The 15,311-nt window shown below is 43.4% G+C and overlaps 1 protein-coding gene across 8 annotated transcripts in view; it reads right to left on the reverse strand.

Annotated features, from left to right (window-relative positions):
• The window catches only part of VTI1A (vesicle transport through interaction with t-SNAREs 1A), a 333,273-nt gene that overhangs the window by 49,591 nt on the left and 268,371 nt on the right, over nucleotides 1-15,311 (reverse strand). For 2 of the 8 annotated variants that reach the window (XM_023530155.1, XM_023530156.1), the window contains one exon: nucleotides 14,449-14,722. The exons of 5 other annotated variants lie outside the window; for them this stretch is intronic. In XM_023530155.1, coding sequence (XP_023385923.1) covers nucleotides 14,464-14,722 — 259 coding nt within the window. In that variant the 3' untranslated portion in view covers nucleotides 14,449-14,463. Of the gene's footprint in view, nucleotides 1-2,476; nucleotides 2,538-14,448; nucleotides 14,723-15,311 lie in introns of those variants that run through there. One more of the 8 variants, XM_023530158.1, reaches the window with a different exon arrangement.

The raw sequence follows: 15,311 nt of genomic DNA on the forward strand, positions 1-15,311 counted from the left end.
ACCGTTGAGAGGGTAAAACACATCGCGCGGGTGTCTGACTGGGACCCAGTCATTACATGTCCTTGGTGTCATATGGTGGCAGGTGGTAAAAGAGCGAGGCTGGAGGTCAGTGGCAGAAACTCAATGACCTTGTAGCATATTTTAATAAAACAATGCCCGAGAGCTAAAGTAAGATGAGGCTTAAGCATAAAATAAGCTCTAAACAAAGAGAACTTAAGTCAATGTGACACAAAAACTCCCCAAAACAGGGCTATGAAATCCCAGAATTCAGTGAAGCACTGTCCCAACTGCCATCAAGCCTTCAAATTCACTTCTCGAAGCTACGAAGCAAGGCAACATGCTATTAGTACTAAGAGGCAGAAAAAGAAGCAAGAACTCAACTCATCCTCATCATCTTAGTGCAGGAGGGGCGTGTAAAATTATGCTTGGACGTGAGACTTGTAACAACGGCCAGTGGTACATTAAAGTCTACCAAGAAGCCACATGCTCAGTCATTGATTCTCTACTAACCAAAGTGGCACTGCTAATGGGTTTCTGAGTCTGGTGCCAAGTGGCAGGTAGTTCCTAGGTATGGAGTTTTTGGTGTCTGAGGGCAGGGGTGGGGGCTCTGCAAAACACGCCCCACCTATACTCTTCATTTGTTTTTTAAACTAGGCTTCCCCCAGATCTTTCTATTGTGATAGGCTGGATCAGTGATATTTAGCTGTCTCAATCCATTAAATGCCTGTGAGACGTGGTCCTGAAATGTAAAGGGCACTTCTGTCCAGTCCCAACTTACATCATCACTTCTGGGAGCAGCCAGGAGTGAAAAGAAACCGCGTTTTCAAGTGAGGATGTTCATTTTTACGCAGTGATAGCCTCGTATTAATCAACTCTATTCCAGGTAGATATTAATGAGCAATTGGTACACAGAGAGCTAATGATTGCATATCTTTTGCATAATGACAATGACCTGAAGTGCTTTCAAAATGCCAGATTAGCTAATTAAAATTAGTCCTGTTGAAGTTATAGCCTAATTCGAATTTCCTGCCCAAATATACTTGCAGAACCTATGTTTAAAATGGATTTAGAGAACTCAAAAGGCACTCAGTGCCCAATACAGAGCCCAAATCCTTTCAAATTCACTTTAAAAAGCCTTCGCCATGGCTCCTATCTTAATTTATAGAAGCCTTCCTTCATCTTCCTATTACTGGATTGCTATCTGTTTTCCATTTCCAGGAAAAAAAAAAAAAAGAGCTCTCAGCCTAGTCTGTCTATCTTCATCCCTGATTTCACTTTTCAGTTCTTTTTTGGCCTCCACCATTACACCTTGCACCTGTAGAGCTGCACCAGGAACACGGGCTGCGGTGCCGTCAGCTCTGGCACATGCTGTGAGCACAACCGTAGAGAATGTGCCTGTGGCCCTGAACGCCCTCCAAAATGAGACCTGCAGCATCCATAGTACCAGGGGTTGGTTGCTCTCAGCTGAAATCACATAACCTACCCAACACCCAAATTTTCCAATCCATTCGATTTACAAGAGACTTTAAATAAAATCTAGTGAGTGAAACTGTAACGTACCTAGTGCAACGACTGTCGAAGACCTTGAACTTCTTCGGGGAGGGAGGCAGGAGAAAGCATAATACTGTCTGGATTGCAGTAAATCAGTTCCTCGTAAAAGAGTTTATCAAGACCGCGGAGTAGCTACCCCGAAAACGAAGTAAGATAGTTTCATTCATATAGCATGAATGAAATCGTTTCATGCGTATAGATACACATAGACAGAGAGGTATATATACAAAAGGACATTTAATTAATTTAATCCACACATATGGAGAGAGAGAGAGCAGGAGGAAGAGGAAGAGGAGAGGGAGGAGGAGAAGCGGGGGAGGGAAGGAAAGACCAGCAATCGGTCAGGAACACATCGACAGAATCAACAGTTTCAAACTCAATTGTACAGAATCGAACTTATTTTTCTAGCTTATAGGATTAAAACTGGATTTCAACCTAGAGGTAACACACTGCACTGACATTAAGAATAATGCCAGACTGTGTACATTTCTTTTTTAAAAAAGAATACGTGGCATTATTTGCCAGAGTAAGACATAACTGTTATGTTTAAGAAAAGAAAGCCTTTATTTGTTCCCTATACAATCATAACTCAATCAACCAAACAAGGCTTTCCACCCCCCTCAAGCCACCATCATAATGGGAGTTTTGTGTAAGCTCCTTGTTTGTACAAAAGCCTGACGTTATAGTCTTGAGGGGTAATCCTAACGCTGTTAGACCGAAATTAAAACAAATCTTACCAGTAAATCTGGGTTTTTAAGACAGCTCTATTTAAGAGGGCCATGCCGATTGTACCAGGAGATAAGCCCCACACAATCTACGGGTGATCACTTCAGCAAACACGGGCATGGCATTGTAATTTTCTAGTTTTTCACCTGGCAGAAGAGCAAAGATCTCACAAGTACATGGTTAAAAATCAGCAGGTTCCCTAAGGTGTGTCCAGTCATGCTATGCATCGGCTTGAGTACGTGGCAGACTTTTTCTTAGACCTTAAAAGTAAAAAGATAAATTAATGCTCTCACGTGAAACGGGTTCAGCTATCACTAAACTACGACAGGACTGACAAGGAAGAGCATTCGGTCCTGCTTCCACATTCTTGAATCAAATGGGAACTGACTCAGTGTGATGAATCAACAAACATCTGGACGGTTTTCAGCTTTTCGGTTCTTCTTAAAACGTCATCTCTCTCCCTACCTCAACACACACACAAACATCCCAATAATCAACGTACCATAAACAGAACGCCTCGTGATGGTCTCAACACCACATGTGACGTTTAGAACAGAACTACTGAAACCGTCCAACATCTCCCTCCACCTCCCCGGAGTCTATTTCTTCATGTGGACTCTGCCTATTTTTCCTTGTTTATAGCTTCATGATTCCCCTTCTTGATTTCTGGTTTTCAACCCAGGTTTAGAAGACTCCAGTATTCCTCACCCTGCTCTCCACATCCCACGTCTCAGAAGCTTATTTTTTGTTTGTTTGTTTGTTTGTTTGTTTGATTACAGCATCCACGGTCAATCACCGAGCGCTCTGAGGATACTTGGGGTTGGTGAGACCATGGAAATGCACCCTGACCTTTCCGATCCCGGCAGCCTCTGAGTGTCAGAGTGTGGGAACGGTGAGGGAACACGGGGCCATGAGCGGCATGGGGAGTTTGGGGGCGGGGGTGGGGCGGGGACAGGTGGGAGCAGAAAAGCGTGCAGTTCCTTTGAATCTGCTTCTTGAACCAATAAAACAAAATTCCTTCGTACTTTGTGTAGGTGTTATGATTGACTGGGAGGATTCCCTGAATGCAAACGGCTCTCTGCAAGCTTGAGATGGAGAAAAGAAGCCTTTTTGAGAAGCGTTTTGCAGCTGAACTGTGTCCGTTGTCTGTTTCCAACAAAAACACTTTCTAACACAATGTCACTACACGTTGGTTCAGCCGTGCTTTGAACGAACTTAATACACTAGGGGAAATCAGAAATGGATTTTATTAAGTTTATTAGCAGCTAAAAACACGATACTTCAACAGTGGGAGGAAAGTGATCCACCCACACAATTTGAGAGGAATGAACATTTGGCTTTAACTACAGCTAATATGTGAAACCTAAAACCCAGTTTTCCATCTAAAGACCTTTGGGGTCCATTTTTACACTACTTTGATCAAACCAGGAATTAAAGTTCAAGCTGGCCTGCTCCAGTCCTGGGGGGCACTGGTGTTTCTCCAGTCACACTTCTTCACATCAGCATTCCCTCAGGCTTATCTCTCCCTCCCACCTTAGCTTAACTTGGCTCCCAACCAAAGATGCATTTCTACCAATCAGATGCCACAGCCCCCCTCTTGTGGCTGGGAGGCCACGGGAAGCGGAGTAGGACCAGCAGAAGGCATGGCGCGGATCACAGCAGGAGCCTCGCAGAGTCACTGATCTCTGAGGCCACTTTGCAAACAGGGTCTCAGCTAAGACCAAAGGCTAAGGAAGGAGGCCGATGTGCTGCTCATGTTTTAAAGAGAAATGATACATATGAACAATAACAACAACTACTCAAAACCTTCATCGCAAACCGGCCAGGCTGGGGCTAAACACCTTAGTCTTAAACACTTCATTTAATCCTCACAACTACATTTGGAGAGATCTCCTGTCATTACCGTCCTTTTACAGATGAGGAAACAGGCTCAGGAAGCAAAGTGACTTGGCCAAGGCCACATCGTGAAGGGCAGGGCCAAGGTCTGAACCCACATCTTGACCGCCATGAGCCCAGCATCGCAGCTGCAGCCAGCACTTCCTTGAGCCTCAGAGGGTCTCAGATCCCTTGTAACGGAATTACCTTGGTGCATATTTTTTAACATGCAGATTCCCAGACCCCACCCTATAGGTTTTGATTTAGCAGGTCTGGGGTGAGGACCAGGAATCTGCCTTTTTAACCTGAGCCCTGGGTAATTCTGAATCAGAGAAAATTTGCGGATTACTGAATAATTAGAGACGTAGTGTAGATGCAGGTGATGGAGTTTGTCAGGACTGGGCTGGTGAAGAGGAAGGGGTGCCCCTTACAGATGCTCAGAAGAAATGTAACCTGGGGGTTCTCGCATCGTCTGTGGTGATACAAGACTCTAAAACACTGGACCTTCCCAGTTCAAGACCCAGCTCCTCTGTGAGCCTTCCTCCCTATCCTCCAGATTTATTCTGCTCCAGCGTGGGTCCCACAGCTAAACTCTGCTTTGTATTATGTAACCTTCCTTTACTTTACAGGTGGTTATTGCATAAATGTTATTTGCAAATAACTGGGGATATGAAATAAGTGACAATTCTTACATACGATGATGCTCAGAGCAATAGTAGTTATAACGGTGAAAAACTGTAAACAAAATGTCCAGCAGTAGAAGATTAAACTGTGCAGATAGATATTCTATGTAATGGTTTGAGGAGTATTTAATGATATGGAAAAGGTTCACATATGTCAAGTGGAAAAAGTAAAAACAAAAATGCAACGCTGTATGATTTTGTAAAACACAGAAATAAAAACACGAGATTGGAAAAAAATATATCTAAATGTTAGAATGGGTGTTTCTGGGTGATGAGATTATTGGTAATTTTTATTGCCTTCTTACATTTTTCTGTATATGATTAATTTTCATTGAAACATTATTTTTTATATTAAAATGCCATAACAAGGAAAACAGCAGCAAAGGAAGAAAAAGTGAAAGCGAAGGAGAGACACTGCTTTTCCTCAAGGAGCTGAAAATTGAACGTGGGAACTGAGCGGGTTGTGTCTGGAGCAGCCACCCCGGCCCCGCGATCCGCCTGCGCCTCGCGCTTCCTCCTCCCAGCACCGCCACGCGGCAATTCTGTGTCCCTGACAGGTTCGTCCCTGGCTGAGGGCGGGGCTGTGCCACCCTTGAACCCACAGCACCTGGCGGGGCGCTCGCACATGGCTGCCTCTCAGTACATTGTCTGAATGAATGATTTAGGTCTCACCTCCCCCACTAAGCTAACGGTTCCTCGAGGGCAGGGCTCGCATCACATGGAGTGTTTTTGCATTTCCCTGAACACCAGTATTGGGCATATATAGTAGCTGCTTAATAAAACCTTGCTTGTCTGATGGAGATCACAGCCAAAGGGAGCTGAGAGGAGCTGGCCCCCCGGAAGCCCCTCTCAGAGCTCGGGCACGGTTCTGAGCCGGCGAGGCCAACCGTAAGAGCCACAGGGGACTCCAGAGGTGATTCTGTTTGCCGAGAGAGGCAACTCGGATCTTTATCTGCAGAAGCACTCATGCCTTTACGCACTGCACCGCCCCACCCCTTTTGGAAAACAGATCGATAAGCATAATGATGATGTTTTAATGAGCTTAATTGCACATTCCTTATGTTCTTGCAGAATTGCCAAGCAGCTACTTCAGCACCCAGCAGTTTACTTGTAATAACTTTCCCCCGCCTTCTTTATGCCAGGGAGCATCATTATTCTCGCGGTAATTCGGCTCTCTCTCCCTCCCTCTCACCCTCCCTCTCTTTCTCTTTTTCTCGCTGTTTTTTCTCTTTCTGGGAATTACTCTAAATGGGTATCTTTGAAAGGAGGATGGCAGGCTGCTTTTGGTACAGTACTTACCAAGAACCCTTTCATCAAAGAAGCCCTTGTGAGCATGCTCTGGACGCGAGCCAATCAGATCATCTCGCTGTCTGTTTCTGAAGAAAAATCTGACCCCGGGATGCGAGTCAAGCCAGAGTCTGCAGACAGGCTGACTGCACTCCTAGGCCAACCTGTCTTAGCCGACTGAAAAAATGCTGAAGGGAAAATTACCTGTTTGGCTCCAGACGGAATTAACATTTTTTTTTTTTTTAATATATACACACACAAGTATGTTTATTATTTTTTGTTTAAAATTGTTTGCCTATCTAATATATTCATTAATGTTATCTGGTCAGTACTTGAAACATTTTGAAATATGTGCAAATGCAATAAAGCTACAAGGCCTGGAGGCAAAATAAGATAAATTTTCTAATTAAGTGACAGAAAACTGTTTTGGGATTAACAAATGGCGGTTTTGTGATCTGTTTACGGGCGCTGCTCCATTGCAGGGCCATTTGGTCCGTGTCCAGGCCCCGGTGGGTCATCGGGCCTGGACTAAACGCCCCAGCCCCTCCACTAACCCTGAAAGCACGCTCCATCTTGAATCGAATACTGAAGGTGGATCGCGTGGCCCCAGCCTTGGCAGATGCTGGCTCCTTCTTAAACTGCGTGGGGCTCAGCTCATCTAGAGAGAGTCCACTTTTCTAAGTGGGCATCTTACTGTCATGGGTAATAAAGATATGCCACAGAATTCTGAGTAAACTTATCTTCCGCACGAAGTCCACAAAACATCTTATCTTCTCTTCAACCCCCAGCTCCCCAGTCATCCTAAGAATACCTTTTTGATATTTCTAGATGATTCCAGAAGAAGGTCATAATTGAGAAATATGTTTTATAGTTGCTATTTGAGAAAAAGCAGTGACATATTTCCTCTTCTAGAACTATTCTAGAGTGTCGCCCTCCTCTTCCTCCCCAAACCCAGGTGGTGTGGCTGCCGCACATGCAGTGTGTCCCCTACGTGCTGGGTGGTGGGCCAGCTGCCAGGGCACCGAGACAGAGAAGACATGACCTTTGCCCTCAAGGACAGGGTCTGGATGCCTCTCTTCCTGGTACCGTCAAGATTAGTTTGAATGCTTAAAAATAATAACAGTTTGGAATCACTAACGTATTAACGGTGGCACTATGTACAGGTGATAGAATTATTGTGCATGTATTTTTTTCTTTGTGCTTTTCAGTATTTTCCAAAATTTCTACAACGAACCTTAACTTCTGTGGGTATGAAGTGTGCTTTTAAAAAGGAACTTCTTGGGAGCACCGACCAGGCACATTCCTGAATTACATGGAGTGGACTTTCGGCCAGGCAACATCCAGTAATGGGAGGAGGGGGGTCTGAATCAGAAGGGGAGAATTTTAATGAGCAGGGCAGCTTGAGTGTCACAGCTGGCTTGGGCTACATCCCTGGAGTGTTAAATCGAGTAATAACAAAAATATGGCTGTGTTTTACATTTGAGATTTCATAACTTCCTGAGACGTAAACAGTCCCTTCCCCTTTGGTTGTCCCCTCCTAAAAAATGTCTGTATTCTTGCATTTGGTTCAACTTTTTTCCGAAGTTTTCTTTGTCTATGCAGAAGTGCAGTGCCCCAAATCGAGTGCCAGTCCTATTTTCTCTGGAGGCCTAGCTTGCATATTTATTAATAACAGGGCTACATCAAATCGCAGGAAGATGTTTGTATGGTCTCTCTGCCTGGCTGCTAGATTCCTACCTGTGCTGTGCGCAGGAATTCTTCGTGTTACAGTTTTAGATTTGACCCTGGAAAGGACACATGGAAATTCTCTGATGCTTTGATTCACTCTGACCTAAAGGGTTTCTTCCTGGGAGGATTTTCTCTCTCTTTTATAATCTCCATGAAGTCATGGATAAAGGCTGAAATCGAGGCTTTCCCATCTATAAGAGAATGAAATACCAAATTCTTTTCATATAATATATTTGCAGAGAATAATCTTACTCTGTTCATGGGTAGGCAGAACATAAATCTGGGGAGGGGGGAAGTATATTTTTGCCCTTGCATAGTCTCTTTTCCCATACCAAGGGAAAATAGCTAATTTTCATCACCGAATTATATTTCTGAATGACTAACGGAAAAGATGATGGAAAAAATTCCTTACAAATAGTGCATGACATGCTATAAAACTATTAGATGATAGTAATCATAGGTTTGATCTCAACAGCAAACAATTACTCTGGAGGGAAAATGCTCACTTTTTTGAGCAGAATAAACTCTTTCTAGGATTTGAATACCGTCTACCGTCCGGAGAACAATAATTCTGAACAAAAAAAAGAAAAAAGTCCAACGCATTTCACTTCCAAAGCTGAGAGAAGTGGCTTGGGCATGTCTGTTCTTTCTGGTTACGGGATTAGGGGTTGTATTATTATATTCAAAAGAGTGAAGCTTCTTGCTTATTTCTCTCATGTATATAAACTCTGCGAAGGAATTCTTTTTGCAAAAATAAGGTGTAAGCCTAAAAGGCGGTCGGCCATACAGTTCACTCTGTGTATGTCACAGGTAGAAGGTCCGCTTTTGCCATCTTCTTAGGGCACTGTCCATGTAATCTCATCTTTTTAAAAGGTGAGTTTTCCAATGGATGACTACATGTGATTTAATTTATAAGAAACGTTTTGTAAAATACATATACAAATCAGGAGGCGGAGCGGGGGAAATCCTATTCCAGGTCGCGTGTCTAACTTATTGATTTATAAAATATGGTTTCAGAGTCTGCAAACTAGAGGCCTGTATTACACACACACACACACATTAAAAAAAAAAAAAGTGGGGGGAAAAAAAGTCCATGTAAGTGCAATAAAGGACCCAAGAAGACAAGCCTGCACTGTACCCAAAGGAGAGACTGCCAAACCACCACAACCCCCATGAAATGGAATTTAAGGAGATAAACAGCAGAAAAATAACCAGGCACCAGAGTTCTTTCTCCCCAATACACTGATGTTGGGGTCGGAGAGACTGACACAGAAAACAACTCATGGTGTAGAAAGTGGAGGAAACATTTAATCCGAAAGCTGTCCTTCGCCTACCTAAAGCAAGAGGGCCGTAGAGAACTCTGGCTGCCGTAGCAGGGGAAGAAATACATTGTTAGCGGGGATTTTCCCAAAGAAGAGTCCCACTGAGGGAGACTCACACCTTCAGCATTTTCCAAGATTCCTCAAAGGTCAGAAAGTGGTAGGACGACATCTGTGAGCACTGCAGCTGGAAGGCTTGGAGACCCTCGTAATCAGGACAGCAACTCCGTTTCGGAGGAGTCAATGGTGTCATTCAACAGCAAGAAGCGGGAAGGGACACGGGGGAGGATCAGAGGACAAAATGGAGCCAGCGTGACGAGGGAGGGGGAGGCTCTGGCAGGGGCCAGACTGGGCTCCGTCTGGACAGCTCCTGAGCCTGGGTTTCACCACAGCTCATTAACACCCGCGAACTCCTCATGATTGCGTATTATGGTTTCTCTGTACCTGTTTCCAGTTTCCAGTCCTTTATGTGACCTATGCATAGAGTCACGTCTACACTATGACTTTGGTCTTCTCAACCTGAGAAGAGAGACCTGCCTTCTCTCTGAATTCTGAGTTAAAAGAACTCTTCAGTTGTGAGATGTATCTGGTACCTGACTGGATAAGGCTGGGTAAATCATAGCCCTTAGAGAATGCTGCCCAACCTCTGCCTACTCTACTGTCATGAAGACTCACTGCCGAGCAAAGGAAGCATGGGCTGCCACCTCCTGCAAGGGTTAGATACCTTCAAGTGACTGTATAACCAATGTGTAGTTAGAGATCAACTCCTAACTTTGCAGGTACGTGGTATTAAATGCATCTTTTCTTGCAGACTGCTTTTGGCACCACTCTGAAACAGTTATCACTAGCTTGTCACTTGGGAGTCCCGGACTCTCATTCTAGTTTTAACGGAGAGATGGACAATTTTAGTTCTTTTACTGATCTTATTTACAGAGGTGACTATAATTACCCCCAACGAGACTATAAATTTTAGAAGACACGAACAATATTTCACATGATGTCTTAATGTTCTCCCATGATGCCTATCAGGGTCTGAATAGTTTGTTTTATAGTTGCTCCTCCCTATCTCTCTGGATCATATGAAGATAAGACAACCTCTCTGCCTCTTGAGCTATTCAGAAGAGAATGTGTTCCTCTACCTGCCTCACTCCGTATCAATATCTCTTCACCACTTTAAACATCTTTCATAATCTTTCAAGGTACACACTTCACTGCCACATATAAAATCACGCAATGCTAATTAAGTCACAAAAGGCTTTGCCCTAACAATTCTAATCATACTATTAAGTGCAATTAATGAAATAAATGAGATAAAAGAAATCGTTACCAGAATTCAGTCTAAGTGTTCCAACAGGAAGCTAAGAGGATCTGTATTAAAAATGTTTACATACAACCAATCAGGCTTTCTCCTGGTGGTGTAGTTCATCAGACTCTAGGAAATCACCCCAGGGAGGCGGCAGGTTGGACAGAAAGGCAGCGGTCAACCAGTTGGAGTTTAAAGAGATGATGTGAAGGTCACGTGCATGTTAGCAGACCACAAACCCATGGGTTACTCTTGCCTTCTATGCACCCTTCCTGTTAAAGTGCAGCCTGCTTTGCTGGGTATTCTTTTCCATTTCTAGGCTGCTCTTGGTAAACATTACAAATGGACTTCAACCAGATAACTACACGAGAAAAAGAGAGCCTGGTGCTTCCCGGCTGGGCCCTGCACAGAGCTGGCTTGGTTCAAAGTCTTACTGCTTAGTAAAGAGCTATGCCCCTGCATAGTTAGTTACCTGCGTAAAACTAGCTCTTGGTAGAAATGGTCCTTAACCTGTTTGGGATTTGGCCATCTCTCACCGAAACAGCACAGTACTGAAACTAGCTTTCCTCATAGCTTAGGCAGAAATACAAATTAGCTTACTTGGTATTTGAACGAAGCCTGGATCGAATGCTTCCAGACAGGCCATGCACGCCGTGGTTCGCCCCTGTTGTGTGATGCCTTGCCAGCCTCACCCCGCATAGTTATGGGACCCACCTGCATCCACAGGCATCTGACCTCTGGTCTGAAAGCGACGGTGCGCCTCGTGGGGTCTTTTCTTAGTAACTATTGATCATTGCTATCTTCTTTCTGTATGATTAGCCAACCAGCAGGGAGTTAATTATTGAGCACCTACTCTGTGTCTGCAATTCGAGATGCTGCACTCACAGAGATGAGTGAGGCCACATCCTTCTAGAAGCTTGCTCTCTCATCCATGCCCTGGCATGTCAGCGTTCTGTCTGCCAAAACACAGACCACATTCTTAGCAAATCTTTTTTTCAATCTTTACACAGAAAGTGACCACAATCTTAATTCTTTTCTCTCCCCTCAAAACATAAGCGCTTTACACCAAACATCAGTTTAAGCAGTGACATTATTCTACAGGCCTACAAACCTTCAGTATCCACATTGACAGCTCAGACAGATGAAAGTGGGGGCGGGGAGAGGAAACAACCCAAATCTAGGAGTCAGTAGAACAAGAAGAGAACAAAACACATGTTCATACACTCGCCCTCAATCACAGGGGAAAACCAGTTGGGAAACTTCCATTTTCTTCTCAAATGGCTATTTAATCCCATGTGATACGTGTGTCTATGGAAACCCTCCTTATCTCGAAGATAGTGAGGTACGAAAGGCCGCTGTTGCCATGGAACAAGCAGTATTTGCTTTTTATTCTATTGCACAATATCTAATTACAGAGACCTTGATAAAATTATGCATTCCTAAACACAAATTAAGGCCATTCTACAGGAGCCTTCATGCACATACTTTATTTGTCAAATTTCATTAAAAACAAAAATCAAGGATGACTTTGGGATAAGCAGTCTAACCAGACTCGGCCCCTTCCAAGACGGAAATTCTCTTAAACCTGTAGTTGGGGCTGCTGGAGTGTCCTGGGTGAAAGGTCATTTCATTTATTCTCCCATGAAAGCCTAAGTCGAAACTCTAAAGCCCTTTCTCCCTTTGGAATGCTGCACAGGACACATTTAAAAATCAGACTCTTTGTTTCCTTTTGAAATACAACAATCAATTTAATAGCATGGAAGGCTGAGCTGCTCTTTTGAAAAGATAATATGCTACAAATACAGTTAATACTCCTTCCCTGGTAGGTATGCTTCTGCCCGTGTTTCTATAATTTTGCTACATACTATGCATCTATAAACATGTGCACTATTTTTAACATAATACTCTATATGTAGAACTTTGAAAATTATCTTGTGAGGAGGCGACGTAATATCTCCAAGATGCATATACATGTACGTGTCCGTGTGATTCATTTCGCTGTTGTATGCATTCTATTTTATTGATGACATTTATGTTTTTAAATTCCTGTTATTTTAATGTTGCAAGGAACATCATGGTACATGTCCTTTTGTCAATATCTGTAGGGAATTTTCTTAGTCTTCAAATAGGAATATAACTAACTTTAAGAGAAGCAATTTCTAGATCCCTAACTTCTATATACATTAGTTGCTAACACCACTTCTGACAATATGCCTGTGATACGAGATTCAGGCCAGCACTTCTTTACAACTGTCTTCCCTCGATTACTTTCTCTCAATTCCTAAGTTGCTTTGCCCTGGGATGTAAAAAACTCCACAGTGACAAATTAAGAGACAATATGAGCTATTGCTGTAAGCGGCGACTCCTTCGATCAAGACGCACAGCGCCAAGCAAGAGCTGTGAGTTTCTCCCTGTTTTACATGTATTCCTGTCGTGAAACCCGATGTTCAGCTTATGTGGGGATTGTCTGAATTCAGATATATCGTTGAGCGGACTAGTGCGTGCTTTGACAATTTTTTGCCCATTGAAAATGTAATGGCTATCAATCTGTTCCATCTCCTCTTATTTTTAAAGCATGCAGCTTTCTTGAGTCTTGTGAGGACAAAGCAAAGAGAGTGTCGGTAAGATGTACAGATGGCGGCAGCACCTTATGCCCCGCACACGACAAATTCACAGAGAGTTTGAAGTTCTATGCTCTGCACATCTACGAAAGCCCTCCCTACTAGCTTTCCACTTAGAAGTAGAATTAGAATTTAGAAGTGATACAGTTGTCTTAGGGACACGTACTAACACAGTTATTCAAATTGAGAAAATGAAGTCACACTTGTTCTATCAGAAAATGAGTCTATTCTGGTTGTTTGGTTTGCCAGTGAAGACCAGTTTTGCTAATTGGATTTTACACTGAATGTTTCCATAATCTGAATGAGCTAAATCTGTTGCTCCAAGATTTTGATAAGAATATATCTAAAGCATATAAAATAAAAGCATTTCCTAAAAAAAGATTCTATTGGCAAAGATGGATGGATGTGAATAACGGTTTGATTTTCCCCAACTCTTTCCAAGTATATTTAGTTCGACAAGGTACCTCAAAGGGAAAAAGAGCAACAAGTGTCACTTTTGTGAAATACTAGTCCGTGTGCATAGTCGTCTAGGACACTCTGCTTTCGGAACAAGCAATAAAGAATTCGCTGGGCAATCTCCCTGCATCTCTGCTGAGGGATATAAGTCTGGAGAAAACTTGATTGGCTTAGCTAGGATGATAACACATATTAGTGTAGATGAGTCACCAACTGTAGGAATAAAATAGAGCGTTTATTTAAATAGCTCTTTTATTGCTATACACTGAGAATCTAACTGTCTGAGAAAAAAGGGCGCAGCCTCTCCTGGTAGTCATTCTTTTCAGTGCACTCCTGAAATGCAACCCCAAATGGGATCCCAGGATGACTAACCTGACATGAAGTATTTAGGGTGTGTTAATGGAAGGTTCCTGTCGGCTTGGGTAATGCTGCCCTTTGGCAGGCATGTCATCAGCCTATAGTAGGAGTGGCTTAGCAGGAATCTTAGTGCTGGTGTCACCATGACTGGAACTCTTGGTCTGGGCATTGGACTGCCACCGCGGCCTATACCTGGGCCATGTGAATATGGCTGCCCCTCCTGAGAACTTTTCAAAAACTTTCTGGTGTTTTTAATGTATAAATGGGTTTTAGCCCTCAAGGAGGTATAGCACCTTGACCTCAGCTACTTATAGTAACCTGAGTTTGCCAGAAGGATGCAGCCACACTCTCCTTGACCGTTACTGAGGTTTCATTTTACACAGCCCGGGCCTTCAAGCAGAGGTGGAGAAGAGTCAAGCATATACCAAGGCTTTCAGGGCTCAATAAATATTTATTTTCCCCCCTTACCAATATTCTCTTCTAGGTACCCTAAAAAATTAGCTATTAAGGGTATTTGTGGTAGATGATAAAAATAGCGCTTGTTTGCTTTACACATACTAGAGAATAACATTCAGAGAGTTTCTCAAAGCACTCCCCCTGTTGTGGGAACTGTTCAGAGAGGCAGCGTGAGTCCTGAGCAGGGAGACAGGGAGAGGATGAGTTGGACATTTCCGTGTGTAACAGAGCTGGTGAGTGTGCAGGCTCCCAAGTCTGGCTGCCTGGGTTCGAATCTGGGCTGGGTAAATGGCTGAATGTCCCCGAGTCTCATGTTCTTCATCTGTGAATTGAAACAGCCTCAGATGGTTCTTGTGCGGCCTGAATGAAACAAGCGATGTAAATAAACTCAGCTCCGGGACTGGAGCATAGCTAGTAATAAAATGGTATTATTACTATATATTTTTTTTATCATGTCACCTCACGTTTCAGGGATATTAGAAAGATTATTCCATTGACTTATTTAGTAGGAAAATTGGCAGATAAGCAGTCGAATCTGTTATTCATGACAGCAATACATGCCGAGTTGTCTTTCTCCCCAGGAATTTTTTTTTCCATTATAAAACGGAAAGCCAAATCAAATTTGCTCAGCTAATTTTGGCCTGAGAGGTGTACTTAGGACCCTCAACATGGGCCTTGCAGGTTAGGCTTATCAGTTCACACTTGTTCGTGTGAAAAACTCCTTCCCTATCACTGCTCCTGCCACTTCCCTTATCCTGTCTTTCTTCTGGAACAAGTGGACTTGCAAGATACTTCACCCCTGGTTTGGCAAACACTCTTGTTCTGTGAGAGAGAGAGTTCCGCCCATGGGCACAACCGCGGCTGCAGACGTGGGAAGGTTTATCAGAGAAAGCCTTTCTTCTGCAGGTGCCGGGGCATTGAGAGCAGGGCCCCCGCTGGCTGTCCTCTT

Source organism: Pteropus vampyrus, unplaced genomic scaffold (genome assembly GCF_000151845.1).
Source record: "Pteropus vampyrus isolate Shadow unplaced genomic scaffold, Pvam_2.0 Scaffold46, whole genome shotgun sequence".
Classification (NCBI taxonomy): Eukaryota; Metazoa; Chordata; class Mammalia; order Chiroptera; family Pteropodidae; genus Pteropus; species Pteropus vampyrus.